The 17,140-nt window shown below is 44.8% G+C and overlaps 1 protein-coding gene across 3 annotated transcripts; it reads right to left on the bottom strand.

The window, feature by feature from the left end:
* Nucleotides 1-4,597: 4,597 nt before the first annotated feature.
* Nucleotides 4,598-15,488, bottom strand: slmapb (sarcolemma associated protein b). 3 transcript variants are annotated; one of them, XM_084445914.1, is made up of 9 exons: nt 15,452-15,488; nt 10,574-10,693; nt 10,370-10,444; nt 9,799-10,104; nt 9,445-9,715; nt 8,929-9,100; nt 7,197-7,331; nt 5,957-6,044; nt 4,598-5,516 (listed from the first exon to the last, which is right to left on the bottom strand). In XM_084445914.1, exons 1-8 carry the CDS (start codon nt 15,474-15,476, stop codon nt 5,964-5,966), a joined length of 1,185 nt encoding a protein of 394 aa, XP_084302040.1. In that variant the 5' UTR covers nt 15,477-15,488; the 3' UTR covers nt 4,598-5,516; nt 5,957-5,963. The 3 variants fall into 3 exon arrangements, with proteins under 3 accessions (XP_084302040.1, XP_084302041.1, XP_084302042.1); XM_084445915.1 differs by lacking the exon at nt 5,957-6,044; XM_084445916.1 differs by lacking the exon at nt 5,957-6,044 and having other exon boundaries at nt 4,598-5,513.
* Nucleotides 15,489-17,140: the final 1,652 nt, after the last annotated feature.

The raw sequence follows: 17,140 nt of genomic DNA, 5'->3' as shown, positions 1-17,140 counted from the left end.
CAGAGGACAGTCACAGAGGACAGTCAGAGGACAGTCACAGAGGACAAGTCAGAGGACAGTCACACGACCTGCGCGGGACAATTACTGTATATGTCCAATGCCTCCACAGACTCAGTTGCTGATAGAACGTACCCAACAACCCTGGATCGGCGCAGATCGACTCCACCACAAAATCAGCGGACAGGCCCACCTTGCCCCCCTCCAGACCCGGACCCCACGCCCGCACCATCTGCCGGCCCGGCCTCGGACCCACACACACCTCAAACGGGCTGGGAACAGAACCAGAGGGAGAGACTGTAGAGCTGCACAGACTGCTTTCATAGATAACGGACAGAGGCACGCACATCTGAAGGCACGCACATCTGAAATGTTTCAAACTGGGTGCTAGAGAGAAAAACAAACTCATCAGGAAAAGTAGAGTCTGCACACCAGAAATATGCTCCCAGGATTTTTGGGGGGATTTCACCTCGGTGTCAATAAAAAAATCCTGGGACCATATTTCTGCTTTCATAGATAACATCTCGGACCGTTCGCGGATTATGCCCCTATAATATTCGGAGTCACTTTGAAATGTGTGGATCACGTCAGCGGTCTAAAGAGTGCTGTGTCACCTCTTGAGAATGTGCTCCCCGGCCCATGTGACTTCTATTGTGTGGTTTCCCTCTGTGGTCGGGTGGTACTGAATGCTGTATATGTCATCAGAGTCTTCCTTCTGTTGAGCGGGTACATCTGAGCCATCTGCCGAGAAAACCGCACACCAACATAGTCTATAAGGGTCTAACAATAATTTGAGGAATGCACTCTATGCCATGCATCCATGTAGGTCGACAACAACTATGCACAGTAACCAGATGCGTCGATGTGTAGACAGACAAAGAGAAAGATGAGAGTGAGAGGTAAACTGAGGAGGTGAAGGGGAAGAGGATGGATGAAGCTGAGGGGCTATGAAACGATGACTCACCGGGTCCTTTAACACGCACCTCCAGGTCCCCAGGCCCGGCTTTGCTGGTGTCCACCTTGAAGTCTGCAGCCTGGCCCACCCGCAGCCCCCTAGGCTGCAGACCTCGACCGCTGGCCCTGCAGGCCTTGGGCTTGGACACTGAAACAACGTGGTACACGTCAATAATGCTTTTAAAAAATATATTAGAAGAATGTCTGTTTTTATAGGTACAGTAGGTGCGTACGATGTCGGACAACTCAATAGAAAACTAACCCCCAACGCTAAAACGCCAAGGAGACGCAATCATGTCGACTGACGTGATGAACAAGCGCTGACAGTTTGTTTCAGGCTTAGCTCACACAGTGGAGGGGTCAAGGCGGGGACACACCTGATTTGGGTTTGAGGGGGGCTCCGGGTTTCAGCTGGGCTTTGGAGAACATTGACAGGTAGGTCATGATGGACTGTTCGTCCACCCTGGGGTCAATGATCTCCTCTGGGGCGATGACCTGATCACAAAAATGTTTCAATCCATGATGCAATCTCCCTTTTGCTCTAGCTCCTATTCACGTTCTCAGAGGGCGTGGCTAGACTAAGCCTCCTCCAACCCTCAAAAACAGGGCCAGAGTGATGTTGTCATGGCAGCCAGCCATAACAGCCCCGGTGATTTAACTGCTACGTGACCTGATGTCATCATCACCGCCCCCCCCCCGTGGTGTGTGCGTGAGACTGGAGTAATGACACCAGCCATTGAGAAGGAGCTCCGCAGGTCTGACCCGCAGTAAACACAGGAATAATGACGGATGGTGAGGTAAGCATTATCCCCCGGAGGCTCTTCAGTGAAATGAAATCCCCAAATGTCATCAGCTATTACCAAACAAGATGGAGGATGAGGGGGGAGCCGAACTGGATAGGGGATGACTCATGATTTACTTCCCTCTGGGTCCAACTGTCAAGTATGTTATTAGTTTAAGTGTGTGATAGTTGCTTTCCCACCATTATTTAGTGTCTCACTGGGACCGTGCGGTTTATTGGGCGGTTTAGTCTCTGGTCAGCCTAATACCAGAAGACTGATAAAGCTCTAGACGTCCCAGGATTCACCTGAGGCACTCCCAGCCATTCGTCTGCCTGCTGCATGGCCTCCCTGGCGTTGTCAACGCGCTGCACTTCGTCCCAGCTCTCCCAGTCTGGGCACAGGCCTACAGCCAGGGAAAAAGGGGTCAGAGGTCAGGGCTCAGAGGCTGGACAGTATAATACATCAAGGCGGTACCCCGCTCTGTCCGAACGCTCACCTGGCGCCAGTCCGTCCACCAGGGCTCCCAGGGCCTTGCCGTCCATCCAGTCCTCGCTGAAGTTGGTGATGGGCAGCTCGGGCACCTTCTCCTGAATCCAGCCCAGCAGACGGAGCTCGGGGGTCTGCTTCTTGGCTTTGTCGTGCCCCCCGTCGCCCAGCAGGGGAGAGGAGATGGAGTAGTGGAGGATCAGGGTCCACACCAGACCCAGGATCAGTTTCATGTTTCCATCCACTATGGCTTTGCTGTCTGGGTATATGACGGCAGTGGTACTGAGAACAATGATTCTTTATCAGAGTGTAAAATCTAAAGGGTCAGAGATAAGCTAATGCTAATGTGTGATCGTTCATGACATACTGTACTGAGCCAAAAGCGCATTGTGTTGCCTCTGGGTATGAAATGCGCTATACAAATAAAGCTTTGATTGATTGATTGATTGATTGAAGTGCTATGATAGACATCAGAAAGACAGAGCCGTTAAGCAAAATGAAGGTCAAAGTGCAGCCATTACTTATGATAATAATAATAATTATTATTATTATTATTGTTATTATACATGGTATAGTTATGGTGCAAATAAGTTCCCTATCACCAGTTCTCTTCTCAATAAAAGTCTAACATTATTGAACTTTGTAATGTACAATATCCATTGACACTTTTAGCAAGAATATTCAGATTCCGGTATTTTGATGCATGGTTTTTCTCTTGAGCATGACAGAGCGACCAGCATTGTTATTCTTAATAATGTTAACTTTCTGTAAACCTCCTTCAATATAAAACCAGAGATGACCAGAGCCTCTCACGCACCTATAGAGACCAGCCTGATGTTCTCCTGGTCCAGGAACTCCAGGGCCACCGACACGTTGTCCAGGCGCATCTGCCTGAAGGTCGGCCGCGTGTGGTACCTCCTGAACATCCTCTTGTGGCTCAGTACCTCCAGCAGGGCGATGAGGGTCAGCCCGTCGTTCAGGTCAAACTGGAGGTCCTGGATCACCCGGTCGACGCGGCGTAGGTGCTCGTTGCACCAGCGGGTGAAGGTGTTCTTCTGGATCTTCTTCCACGGCGCGTCGTCCGCCAGGTTGCTCTCAGCGGCGCAGACGCTGTGCTCGGCCGGAGAGACCTCCGCACACTCGGACGACATCCTGCGCTTAGCTGTATCTCCGTTCCTCTCGCTGGTTTAGAGCTTGGGTTGCAGGTCCACCGTAGTGAGGGGGAGCTTTTAAAGTTGGGCGAGGCGGGGCGAATATGAGAAGCCATAACCTCACAGTGTTCACATGTTTTTTGCTAGAGGGGAGGGACAGAGTATTCCTCTTCCATGTTATCTTAACAAAACACGAGCAGGGCCGTTAACAATTATACTGGGGGCCATACAATACACGCAAGGGGAACATTCCCCCTGACATATCTACCCAGTGTCATCACCATCATATGGAATCTTTTTATGGGGGAAAAAAAACATTGTTTTTATGACTCCACTTGAATGGAGATGCATTGAGTGTTCTGGGATGGAGGTCAGTAAGACTATCCTTAAGCCTTAGAGGTAGAGAAAGCTGATCCCTGCATGGGGGCTCGATGACTAACTTCCAGCCCTGACTTCATCCCCGCACCCCCCACCTGTGTTGACGTTATTCATTATGCATAGCAGAATAATATGCTATTATTACATGTACTCTTTTGATGGCCTCGCAATGTGTCCTCATGTTTCCTGAGTAGAAGAATGAGTCATTCACTTGGACTGCATGACAACATTGTGTGTGTGTGTGTGTGTGTGTGTGCGCGCATGTGTGCCTGACTGTGTAACTGGTGAACTTAGTCTAAACTCAAACACCACCACATGATACTAAACATGAGAACATGTCAAAATTCCATATACTTTTCCATTCTGAAAAAAAAAACCCACCCCACTTCTTCGATAATCAAAAGTAAGATATCTGCACACATACAGTACTGTGCTCACAGTAATGACTTAGTAAATTGCTTTAGTCAAACTACCACATCAGCCCAATGGATGACATCATCACTACGGTATCATCCACGACTAGGATCATACAGTATAGTATGAATGTGCATTCTGTAAACACAAGAACACTACTGTTACATTGAATTCTATTATTTCAACCTTGCTGTGTAAAACTTAACATGACCTACATACAATAGCATGATGTCTTCCATAAAAGAATGAATGAACCACGACATTGCCCTCTACCACCCTGAACTACCTCAGACACTCGTATGCGTATGTAATCATTAAATATTGGTCATAAATATCACAGGGTTTAAGATGTTTTTAATAGAGATCACACTTACAGTACATCTTGAGTTGATTAGTAATATCGTTTGAATTTAATAAACTATAGGTTTCTGTCTCTTTACAAAATACAGTTTGCACTAGTATTTACATATAGGAAGGAATAAGCAATGTTTGAATTTCATACAGTATCAGCATACTTTACAATGAAATCTGATCTTCAACCAAGGATACCAAAGAAGGTTAAGGAGAGAAGGGCACAGTGCATGCAGACATTGATCTCACCAAGAGAAAATGGCATAGTTAACAGTTAACTTTTGGATCAAGATTAACATTACAATGCCACTGCCCCATGCCAAAGGATATAATTTAACCCCTCTCCATTTTACAACAACAATATTGGTGACTTAAATTCATCATCTAACCATCTATCACAATCCTATTTCATGTATGGGCTGTGCATGTGATGAACTGAATGCATGTGAGGGGATGGAGGGAGAGGCAGAGGGGGGGAGACAGATTGTGTTTAGGGTAGCAGGACCTCTAGGGCAGTAGGACCATCTGCAGTATTATGTATTAGAATTAGTGAGGAGGACTAAAGAATGCACAGTACATTCATTATTCAAAATCTTAAGTCAAGAGTACTACTGTAAAACATAAGTAATAGAGAGTAATATTTTTGAGCTCCTGAAATGATAACCGTTGGTAGAACCAACTTTTCTTCAATTGCACACATTTTTGACATTCATCTCATATTCCTTTTCTCATCTCAAATAGAACATCTTACTGATGGAAGGTATCCATAGAGCTGAACAGATTAGGAGGTGATATGTTTTAGAGGTTTAGTAAGCAGAAATCAGACCATATGAAATGATATAGTTTATGTGCACTCATATGCGTGTGTGTGTGTGTTTGTGTGTGTGTGTGCGTGTGCGTGTGTACGCAATGCAAATGTGTGTCACCCTCAGGTCCTGGCGAGCAAGGCAGCAGTCAAAGCTGCTACCACGACAACCACTGGCACCCAGATGATCCATCCCTTCTGAAACAGGAAGTGACACAAACAAAAAGAAAAACACCAACATTAGTGCCTGCTGATCCACGGTAACCGTCCGTGTGACTCATCAAAACTGCGACAGGGAGAACTCAGCCATGAACCCTCATGGGATGCACAAAGAGAATGACAATTAGACAGCAGAAAAAGCAAAGAACTCAAATCCAAGCTCATCGAAAAAGAGAGTTCAATCGGTTATTAGTGATCCAGACAGACAGGCAGATGTCAGATCTGTAGCTCTGCATAATTAGAAAGGTTAGATCAAACATGAGGAGACAACACACACACACACACACACACACACACACACAGTTTCCGTCAGTTGTTCTGAGGAGTGAGACTCGGGTTTTAGACATGCATTGTGCGGCAGAGAGAGAATGATGATGATGTGGGCTATGTAGAGCAGGCTGGCCAGGAGTCGTGTGTACCTTTCTACTACAGTGCACTGAAGCACCAATACAGCAAAGCCAGGATAAGGCAGATGAGTATGGCTTGGACAGGCAGCAATAGGGAAGTCTACAGGAGGGAAGGGATAGCACAGTAATCAACTACCATGGGACTAGGGCTGTATATCATCTTGGATTTCGCGATACGATACGCATCACGATACACAGGTCACGATTCGATACGTATCACGATACAGAGGTCACGATACAATACGATACGATACGATACGTATTGCGATACACACATAATTTACTGAAAGATTTTAAGTGTTCAAGACTGAAAACTGAATGGCTCAAATGCACTATATAGATAACTCAAACTCAATGACTGGACAGAGAGCTAGCTAATAAATATTTTACATTTGATATCCATGCTTTTTAAACTGTCAACATTGTAGTATTTATGGTTTTTCAAAATTATTTATATGTATGCTTTTTTAACTTAATATTGTAGAATATGCTTTTTAAACTGGATTTAAAAATTTAAATAAAAAATAAATAAATATATATATATATTTTTTTTTAATTTTACAGCGCCCGGCTGTATCGATACTCCGGGCTGAAAGATCGATACAGTATCGCGAGACTACGTACCGCGATGCATCGTTGTATCGATACAATCCTACAGCCCTACATGGGACATACTGTACTAAAGGTGGGGATACAGTATATTAGACCCCAGAAGAGGGAGTCTAGTCATTCACTGTATGTACAGTAGGCCAACAGAAATCTCAACCTCTAACCATCTAAACTCCAGCCCACCAGGATGGGCTGCGATCTACACAGTCTGAAAGCAACAGTGAAGGGCAGAGTGAGAGGGCAGGGAGGAGGTTGTTGGCGTGGCGTGATAAGAATGCTCTTGTGAATAATTTTTCCATGATTCACCTTGGGTTTGTTCATCCCAGTTTAATGTTAAAAGATTCTGTTATGTCTTTCACACAAGCAGAGTTCATGCTGCCCATATATGGAAGGGTGTTTTACAGTCGATCACTAACCAGTGCTACTGTATCTTACACATACTGTATCAACTCACAAACTTCCAGGCTTCGACCTAACAGAATCTTACATGATTCCTTCAAACATTAAACCATACATTCCATCAAACATTAAACAAATCCCTTCAAACATTAAACATAATTTCGTATCCACACACTGTACATGAACTTCCTCCTTACCCCTCCTCTCACCAGGGGCAGTAAGACATGACTAGACAATGACTCACTGTAGATCCTTTCTCCTGCAGCACTTTCATATCAGCTTTACACTCCTCAAGCTCCTCTGTGATCGACTGCTTTTCCTGCACGGTCCTCTTGTACTTCTCCTTCAGGTCTGCCAGCTCGCTCTGGGTCTCCTCATACTGTGAAAGACACACAGCACACTAGTTTAAGTAAATTATATAGGGACATGTGTTATACATGCATTGATTCGTTTAAATGCCTTCACTTGAAGTTAAACCTTCAGTAGATTTGTAATTCTGTAATTTTTCCTCGGGGATCAATTCAGTATTGCCTACCTACCTACAGTACCTAGATAGACCCTATTAATGCAACCTTGACACATACTGTAGACAAAACTACATCCTTTTCATGGATCCATATGGTGTAATCCAGTCAGTGTCTGAGGCCTGGATTACACTAGCGCGGATCTCCATGGCCACATGTTTTCGAACAGGGAAAACGATCCGCAATTGCATGTGAAATTGCTAGTAAAGACTGTTCAAATCTCTTATGACAGTTACATGCCCAAAAACGCATATCACACCACCATTAAAGAGCATATCAAGTAGGTGATTTAACAGTTTGAATCAAGGGTATATTTTTCTGGGCTAGTAGCATAGTCTAGAATGTTGTGAGTTTAAAATGCAGCTGCCCAGCCATCTAACTAACGCCAACAGTCACCAACAAATACATTTCCATCCCTGTTTGTGTTCCATGTCTGGGGGGGGGACTTTAGGTTGGCCAGTGTCACGTAGTGAGTGAGTGAGTGAGTGAGTGAGTGAGTGAGTGAGTGAGTGAGTGAGTGAGTGAGTGAGTGTCAGTCCCCCCCATAGTACCAGAACCCACCACAAAAGGGGCACCTTTCCAATGCATTTCCATTTAGATTTTTACATCAAAAACTATGCTTGGTGTCTCAGTATAGTCTCACACAAGTTTACTCGGGAAACCATGTACTTTCTACATCCGCAGAGAGTAGAGCTTGAGGTGTTTAGTAGAGCTAGATAGGTCTGTATTTCAACATTCATTATAGGACTTTAGACCATACAGGTGCATGGATTTGTTTGCCCACTAGATGGAGACGTTATTGTACTCTTATTCACTCTACCATAGTTTGTAGAGAGCTTACTTTGGTCAATCATTGATACACATGATGTGACATTAGTAGTGCTAGATATGTCTGTATTTCAACATTCATTATAGGACGTTTGACCATACAGGTGCATGGACTTGTTTAACAACTAGTGAATGATGCCTCCAAGGGTCATGCCTCTCAATTCCAGATTGCCGGCGTGCTATATAAATGAAAAGAATGCCGTCTTTCTTTAGTTCATTATAAACAAACAAAGCCAGAAAATCGAGGGGTCTTCTATAGGGCAATATAGTGGGACCTCTATAAAAACGCCTGATGAGAAGCAGGGGGCTTCATACCACAAGGGAACATGCATAATAGGTGGGTGACAACATGTTTACATGTGTACAGTACTTGTACAGTACTTGTTCATAGCTCCGGCCATATCAATCCGCCTCCGGCTTCGAGCTTCGTTTTGGCTTCGGTAGTGTAATTGCTAGGCGCAAACTTAGGTATTTTTCAGGGAAAACGCCGAAAAACACAGTAGTTTAGTCCAAGCCTAAGACGATTTCTTTCTGCAAGCCCTCTACAGGTGGGGGACTTAAAGCTCATGTGAACACAAACCTGTCCAAGTGAGAGTGGTGAAAGGGAATGGTGTGTCAGCCCACCTCTCTCTGCAGGTCTTTGGAGCAGCTGTGGGCCTCGTCCAGCTGCGTCTGCAGCCTGCCGTTGTCCTGCTGGTGCTGGAGCTGCAGAGAGCCCAGCCTCTGCTCCAGCTCCTGCTGGGACCTCTCTAGGGCCTTCAGGCTACTGCTCAACTCAGCACTCTGGGCACGGGAGCTACAGTAGCATACACAGAGGTCAGAGGTCAAGGGGCAGGACAAGGGTAATGCCGGGGCTCATTCACATTAGTATTGTCAGGGCAACATCTCCATGCCAGTGAGCTGCTTTGGATTGAAGAATACCAGTATGTATGTATGAATGAATGAATGAATGAATGAATGAATGAATGAATGAATGAATGAATGAATGAATGAATAAGAGAGTATGACTCACTTTGAGTGTTTAAGAGAGAGCGCGCGAGAGAGAGAGAGAGAGAGAGAGAGAGAGAGAGAGAGAGAGACAGAGAGAGAGACAGACAAGACAGTCAACATTCCTGTCTGCTGACTAGGTCTACTGCTGACCTGGCTAAATCGTTCTCTAGCTGCTGCTGCTTTCTCAGCATGGCCTCTGCCTCGGAACGCAGGCCGGCACACTCGTTCTCCAGGTTCCCCTTCTCCTTCTGGTGGGTCCCGAGCAGCTGCTCCTTCTGGGCCCTGAGGGTGGCGGCCTCGTTCTGCAGGACGCCGTGCTCCTTCTGGTGCTTGTTCAGCGCCTCCTGTTTCTCAGCGCGCAGGGCGGCGCACTCCCTCTGCAGGCTCATGCACTCCCTCTGCACGGCCTCCAGTTCGCCCGCTGTAGACGGAGACACACCGGGTTTCAGAACGGCTCTGATGCCCAAACATGATCGGTGGTGTTTGTCGCGAGCCGTACTCTACCCTGAGACTCGGCTGCTTTCTGCCACTGCTTGCTCTGGAGCTGCAGGTCCCCCTGCAGGCTGTTGATCTCACGCTCGTACTTGCTGGCCGTCTGACGCCATTTCTCAACCTCCTTGGCGGCGGTCGCTAGGTTACCCTGGACGGCGACGAACTCCTGCTCCCGATCGCTGGCGGCCGCCTCCAGGGCGCGGCGCAGCGACTTCACTTCCTCCTGAGCACCGTGCAGTTGGTCCTGTGAGCCCCGGGTGGCGCTGTCTCGCTGCTCTCGGATGGCCTCCCGCTCGTCCTGGAGCTGCTGCAGCTGCCCTGCTCAGGCAGAGGGGGTGGACTTTGTTGTTGATCTCCTATAATTTTCTGGGTCTCACTCTCTCAGTAATTACTGTATAATCACACCGTTTCAATGGGGAATAAAGAGATGACCCCAAACATGCAAATACAAGCGTGCTTAACATAAAACACTAACATGAAAACACACCCATTATGCACACATTCCTAAACACATTCAGCTCCCACAGCCCCCTAAACAAACAAGGGGGAGGCGACAGGCAACAGCAGACAGACTGTACTGTACCTTGTAGAAGCTTTATTTGTTTCGCTGATTCACCCGCTTGGTGCTTGTTTGCTCTCCTCTCCTCCTCCAGGAGATCTGCAATAGAATATGGAGGCCAGGAATCGGACACTCAGTGAACTTGTCTAACCTTCACTGCAGTGTGTGTGATTAATGCACTAACAATGTACTGCTGAGTGAGTCTTCAGACCAGAGCTCTGGCAGTACCTTGCAGTTCCACACATTTGAGTTTCCGTGTGTTGGCAAGCTCCACGGCCTCCCGAAGCGCCTCATTCTGGCTGGCTTTCTCCGAGTCAATGGAGTCCATGCTGGACTGGTCAAGCCCCTCTGAAAAGAAGTGAGGGTAAGACTGTTTGACTATAAATGCACATGGCATTTGAATGACCACATGATTGGAGTTTATGTACCTTTGGGTAACTCCGACATAAACTGTGTTTGCTTTTTTATGATTCAAACTATTCTGCATGTTTTTTTTGTGTCCCTGTTGACATATCTGGCGGTTCGCCAACAACCAACTGCATAGGGTATAATTATGTGGGTTTTAACACCCAAACGCTGCGACAAGACTGATTTCTGGGCTACTATAGCTACATTTTAAACTTCAACGGAAAAGTAGCCGCCTCCTACAATTACATATCATAGCCTACAGTCTGCCTTCACATTTTTCATCTTATGTGCATATTTACAGTAGTTATATAAAAACGACCTCAAATCATCACTATGACGACCTCAAATCATCACTATGAATTCTGTTAAGTGTCGCCCTGAAAATATTGCTTGGCAATGCCTCGTATGGTATTCCATATTACTGTACCAACATTACTGTACATAGGAGTTGGTGGAATGGGAGTTAACGCAGCCCCCCTCCAGGATTCCAAATTGCAGCACTATCAAAATTAGCAACCCAGTTTAAAACCGACACAAGATTTGAAAATCTGAATAGTTTAGAGGACACTTTGAGCTACAAATTAAATTGTTATCACCAAACGTTGTCTGGTTTTATACATGTACAGTTTTTGTTCGCCTCAGAGTGGGTGTTAAAAGGCACTTCCACTACTCAAAAGTCAGCCTTGTGAAGGAAACATTGCTAGCCGGATAGCTAAGCCAATAATATTATTGCATAGCAGTGCGTGCTATCGGTAACGATAGGGTAACCATATCGGTACCAAAAAAACACACACAAAAAACTATAGGTAACGTTAGTATGTGTGTGAATAGAAAGATAATATACTAATAATAACGAAATGGTTGGCTGCTGTTGCTATCTAACCTGATTCTTGGTTTACTAGTTAACCGTTAGCTTTGTGATGGCGGCGGTTGTCTTGACCTTGGGTGGTCATCTAATACATCTGTTACGGTCAATGTGAGAAAACGGGGAATGTGAGCTTTTCCCGGTTATTGCGCACGTTCCCCGACCTCGCGGGGAATGTAGGAGAAACATGTGCGTTTCTCACATCTCCCGGGTAATGTGCACATTCCCCGACCTTGCGGGAGATGTGAGAAATTGGTTAGTATTTCTCACATCTCCCGCAAGGTCGGGGATTGTGCACATTAACCGAGAAATGCTTACAATTCCCAACCTTGCGGTAAATCTAGCAAAGTCCAGCCCTATGCAAAACCTCTGCGCAGCCGGGTGGTGGGAGAGGGCTCGTGCGCTTAGAACGAGGCGCTTGACATTTTGCCCATGGTTTTCGAATACATAGCATCAATTGCATTAATGGAAACATTAAATTGGGTCTAATTATACATGTGTTGAAAGTTAAGATAATTAGCCTACAAGCCGCGAGGCTACGCAACACAATAAGCAAAACAATCTCACTGTTTCACTCGTCCCACTCATCTGTTTTACGCGCCCCGCACGGCAGGGACAAGAGAAACAATGCACATCTTCTGTTCTCGGCCGTCTTGAATAGAACTGTTACACCACAGAACGAAACTTACAACTAATAGGTTAGTAAAGGACATGTACAAGTTGTTTGTCATCAAAAAATGTAATCTCCATCTTTATTAATTTCTGTGTAAATCTGATCAAACCAAAAAGTGTTTCATTCGTCCCGGTCCTCCCCTACAGTTAATAACAGTCTGTGGTCTACCTTGAACAGTAATATAGCCTATGCTGCACACAGTGTAAGTAGTATTAGGAGGATACACTGGTGATCAAGTTAACAAACGCAAAAGGAACATTGCAACAACAGGAAGGTGGGAACCTCCAAAGGAACCCTACACGTTAGCTAGCCGAAAGACAGACGAAAAGACGAAAAATCTCTCACAGGTGTGTGCCAGTAACGTTAGCCCAACTACCGTGGGTGCCTCTTATGGTGCACGCCCTTTGAGGCGTCACATAAGCCCTCTCCCACCACCCGGCTGCGCAGAAGTTTTGCATACGGTTGCGCTTTCCTAGATTTACCGCAAGGTCGGGAATTGTAAGCATTTCCCGGTTAATGTGCACAATCTCCGACCGTACGGGAGATGTGAGAAATACTAACCAATTTCTCACATCTCCCGCAAGGTCGGGGAATGTGCACATTACCCGGGAGATGTGAGAAACTCACATGTTTCTCCTACATTCCCCGCGAGGTCGGGGAATGTGCGCAATAACCGGAAAAAGCTCACATTCCCCGTTTTCTCATATTGACCGTAACACATCCATGGAGGTCATTGAACTAACATGACGCAATGCTCGCGAGATCTCACGAGCATACATAAACCATTGATGTATTAATAGAACATAGAACAATAGAACAATAGACATAAACAGACCAAACTGACCAACATGAGGTAGGCTACAAATCAAAAAAAGTTATATTAATACATCCATGCTACAAATTCACGAAGATTGTACAGTTCGTCTGAATGTAAACTGGGAACTGAAATTATTTTTGCAAACTAACTAGTTTATGGTGATGACAATCTGTCCCTATCAGCCTGAATTTGGCCTCAGACAGCCCCACATAATACATTTAGCCAGAGGATAATTTCCCAAGACGTTCAAAAACTGGCCTATTACATAAAGCAATTAGGCCTACTCACCCCAAAATAGATGATGATACGTGTTGTATCAAAATATAGGGTGTCAGACTTGTAGGTTATAGATAGATAGATAGATAGATAGATAGATAGATAGATAGATAGATAGATAGATAGATAGATAGATAGATAGATAGATAGATAGATAGGAGATAGATAGATAGATAGATAGATAGATAGATAGATAGATAGATAGATAGATAGATAGATAGATAGATAGATAGATAGATAGATAGATAGATACCGCTTTAGCCTGCTAGGTTGAACGAACTCTAACTCAATCAAGTTCCAGTAGGCCATCATATGTACAGCATACAAGAACAACATATAATTAAATGCTTATCGTTTCCACTGCTCATAACAGCAGGATAAATGATGCAAGTGTCAGGAGAGGAGAATATGGAGCAAATATCTAGAACCTCTAATCTACCACAGCCAGGAAAAGAAATTACCTCATCTCTGGCCAAGCTTCTGGCAGAGGAGAAAACCAGCATGGCTCAAGCATTTGCACCATAAATAGAGACATCAGAAATCAGAAGAGTATGACATCACTATTATGCTAAATTAGCACTGAAAACATCTGACTATTACAGATAAGCCTACCAAGCATATGATACCCCCCCCCCCCCCCCCCCACACACACACACACACACATACACACACACACAAACAAACACATAAGAAACAATGCAAAATATTAGCAATTACTGCTCATGAATAAGGCAGAGGAGTCTGCTGGAGGCTGGCACCCCACATTACAACATTGTGTGTGAGGACAGAGTGGAATGTTCTGGCTACTGGGCTCTCTGTTTGTGTGTTGAGTTAGTTTGAGTATACGAACGCACGCATGTGTGTGTGTATGTGGGGGGGATAAGTAGAGAGAGAGAGAAAGAGCATGCATACATATGAGGGAGCATGAGAATGTGTGTGGGTGCAGTGTGTATGCACCGAGCCTGGGTGTGTTTCTGTGTGCAAACATACAAGAGGATGTGTGTAAGAGAGCGAAAGAGAGTGAGCGAGGGAGAGAGAGAAAGAATGAGAGAGAGGGAGGGGATGGAGAGGGAGAAAGAAAGGCTGCGTGTGCAAAGAGTGTCTGATAACGACAGTATAATTATGGGCAAGATGAATCTTTAGTGACACCACCATTATTGTCAGCCATTAATGTTGGTGTCAGCAAAGGTTGCCTGACCAATAAAACAATAATTATTATTATTATTATTATTATTATTATTATGGACATTTTCCATTAATCTAAAAATATCCCTTAGACAATCTGGGTTGTTGAGCATTAAACTGCCTCATGGCTGCCTCATGCTCAAATGCCAAAGGATATAGCTGTCATGCTTCATCCTTCCCACTGCCTAAGCCTTTTACCCTTGAATGTGGCAGTATCTCCAGCCCAATCAGAAGACCAGGATTCCTAGTGGACAAAATAAAGTCCTTTTATCTAAAACTGCTGATAGGAGACACTGGGCTGAGAATTACATAACCACAATGTATGTGTAATGAGAGCTATGTTGTGATACCCATTGTGATAACCCTAAGGTCAAATCAGTTATCATAGCGAATAGCCAATTATACAGTGTGCTCTATTTTTCAACATTAGTAGCATTACCGTACAAATTAATTCGGCATGCAAAATTGATTCTCTCATTGACACACTTCAGTAACATCCATGATGTACTTCAATGGCTTTATTCACTCTATTCCATTCTAGCCAGCCTCCAGGCTGTTCCAACACATATCAGTCATCTGAGTCATCCCCCATGCTAAAAGGGGATCCTTCAGATAAACATTTCAGCCTCTTCGACACCAGAGGTCAATTCCTTACATAGCAATGTAAGCTCTCAATTTAGCTGCTTCCACGCCCAATGCTGTTTATAAAGAGTGCTATGCCTCATGAACTCATGTCCTCCTTCTTCAGCCCTGGGGTCAGCAATGACTTGCATTGTTGGAGGTAGGATAGGAGATGACTGATTAGGGATCACAGAACCCCACCAAACACAAAACAGTCCAGCCTGTCCATGTAAATACTACCGTGAGAGAGTTGTTCTATACCTTTAATGAGCGTGACATTATGCATAGGTTCGTTCAGCTCTTTCCCATCCATTTGCTTATCTGTATTAAAAGAGAAATTCACATTTTATACAGTACATGGAGACAATCACGGGTACTCAGGGTTAGTTGAAAATAAAGAGTGTAGCATTTATAAAGCAATTACAACACAGAGATAACTGACAAAATTCTACAAAAATGCAACATTATTGAAGCATAACTTAATGTCATGAAGTGTTAATTTAAGAGTAAACAATATGATACAAGTACATTGAGGTGCAGGACATTGCATTAAAATGCCTATCTAGATTAACAAAGTCTGTATGCATGAAATTGAAATGAAATCCAAATAAGAAAATAAGAGATTCACAAGAGATATTACCTTAGATGTTCTCCTCAGTGCTCCTATCCGTGCTGAGGCTCTAGCGGTCCCTGACATGAAGAACTCTTTTCCAACTATCTGATTTTTCTGATGCAAAATGGAATAGTCCATCTGCAGAGGGGGGAAGTAAGTGCAAAAATGAGGACAGTTTACCAGTCCATTAAGCTGACATTAAAGGCATTTACCAAAAAGGACCACTGATAAAATTAAACGGTTCGACCTTAAAGGGACAAAATATAATTTCCTGGAAGCAGGTCAGAGGAAAAGCTGTGTGAGTGGTCTCACACACAGCCCCCCTCCTCTTGGTAGAGGTCCCCAGCCTCTCCACTCTAGGTCATGCATCCGGAGGGCATCTCGGAAGCTGCAGCTGCATACTGAAACAGAGAGGTTTTGTTCAGGGAATTGAACTGCTCCCTGGCCAGTTGGTACTGATGTAAAAACAGGACTGAGTATCTAACAAAAGGGCCTACCACACTGTGTGTTGGGTGGGGAGGTGGGGTTGGGGGGGCTGTATGTGTCATACTGGATGTGACTTTGTTCTGCCAAGTAGGGCACCGTTGTCCATATAATTTAACTCCATGTTGACCTGCTGCGTTCAAGTATAGATGTAATTACAGGATCTCTGGAGGTGAGCTAACCAGGATGCACCCAATAAGAAATTAACATAAAATGAAAAAGAGACAAATAACCTACATGACTATTAATGGGTGGGTGTAGGTGATGCCACCAACACTAATGAAGAATGTTTGTTAATTTTGGGGTACCAAAATTTGGGGCACCTCACTGTTATAGAGTCTGGTAGCAGCTGACACAAAGGATCGTCTGAACCGCTCTCTTTTGCACCTTGGTGGGATGAGCCTGTGGCTGAAGGTACTCCCTATCTACAGCTCGTCATAGAGGGGATGGGAGGGGTTGTCCAGAATAGCCCTAACAGACCTTACAGTAGTTGTCGGTCGCAACTCGCGAGTACATGGTAATTGTGGCAAATAGGCCCCCTCCCTTGGGACTGATCAAGCAGGCCTTTGCGGCTCTGACAGACCTTGCGGTCGAGAGTGTGGTGTATTGGTAATAGCTATTGTTCTCCTTCATATAATAGTGGCACAGTAGCCTACTACTGTAGTGGCTTTGTTGTACACTGTAGTCTGTTGTGGCTCTGTAGTCAAATAGACAGCCTAGGTCTGCTCAAGTGGGCCTGTGCTAATCAGACAGACCTAGTTTTCCAGTCATACCAACGTGGGTTTTGTTTTCCTTGCTGTAACAGTTTATAGCTAATATTGAATGTGTCATGTGTCTTATATTGTGCTGTTGAT

The sequence above is a fragment of the Borostomias antarcticus genome, assembly GCF_949987555.1.
Source record: "Borostomias antarcticus genome assembly, chromosome: 11".
Taxonomy (NCBI): Eukaryota; Metazoa; Chordata; class Actinopteri; order Stomiiformes; family Stomiidae; genus Borostomias; species Borostomias antarcticus.
The sequence above is the reverse complement of the archived record's forward strand: the minus strand, read 5'-3'. Positions and strand labels throughout refer to the sequence as shown.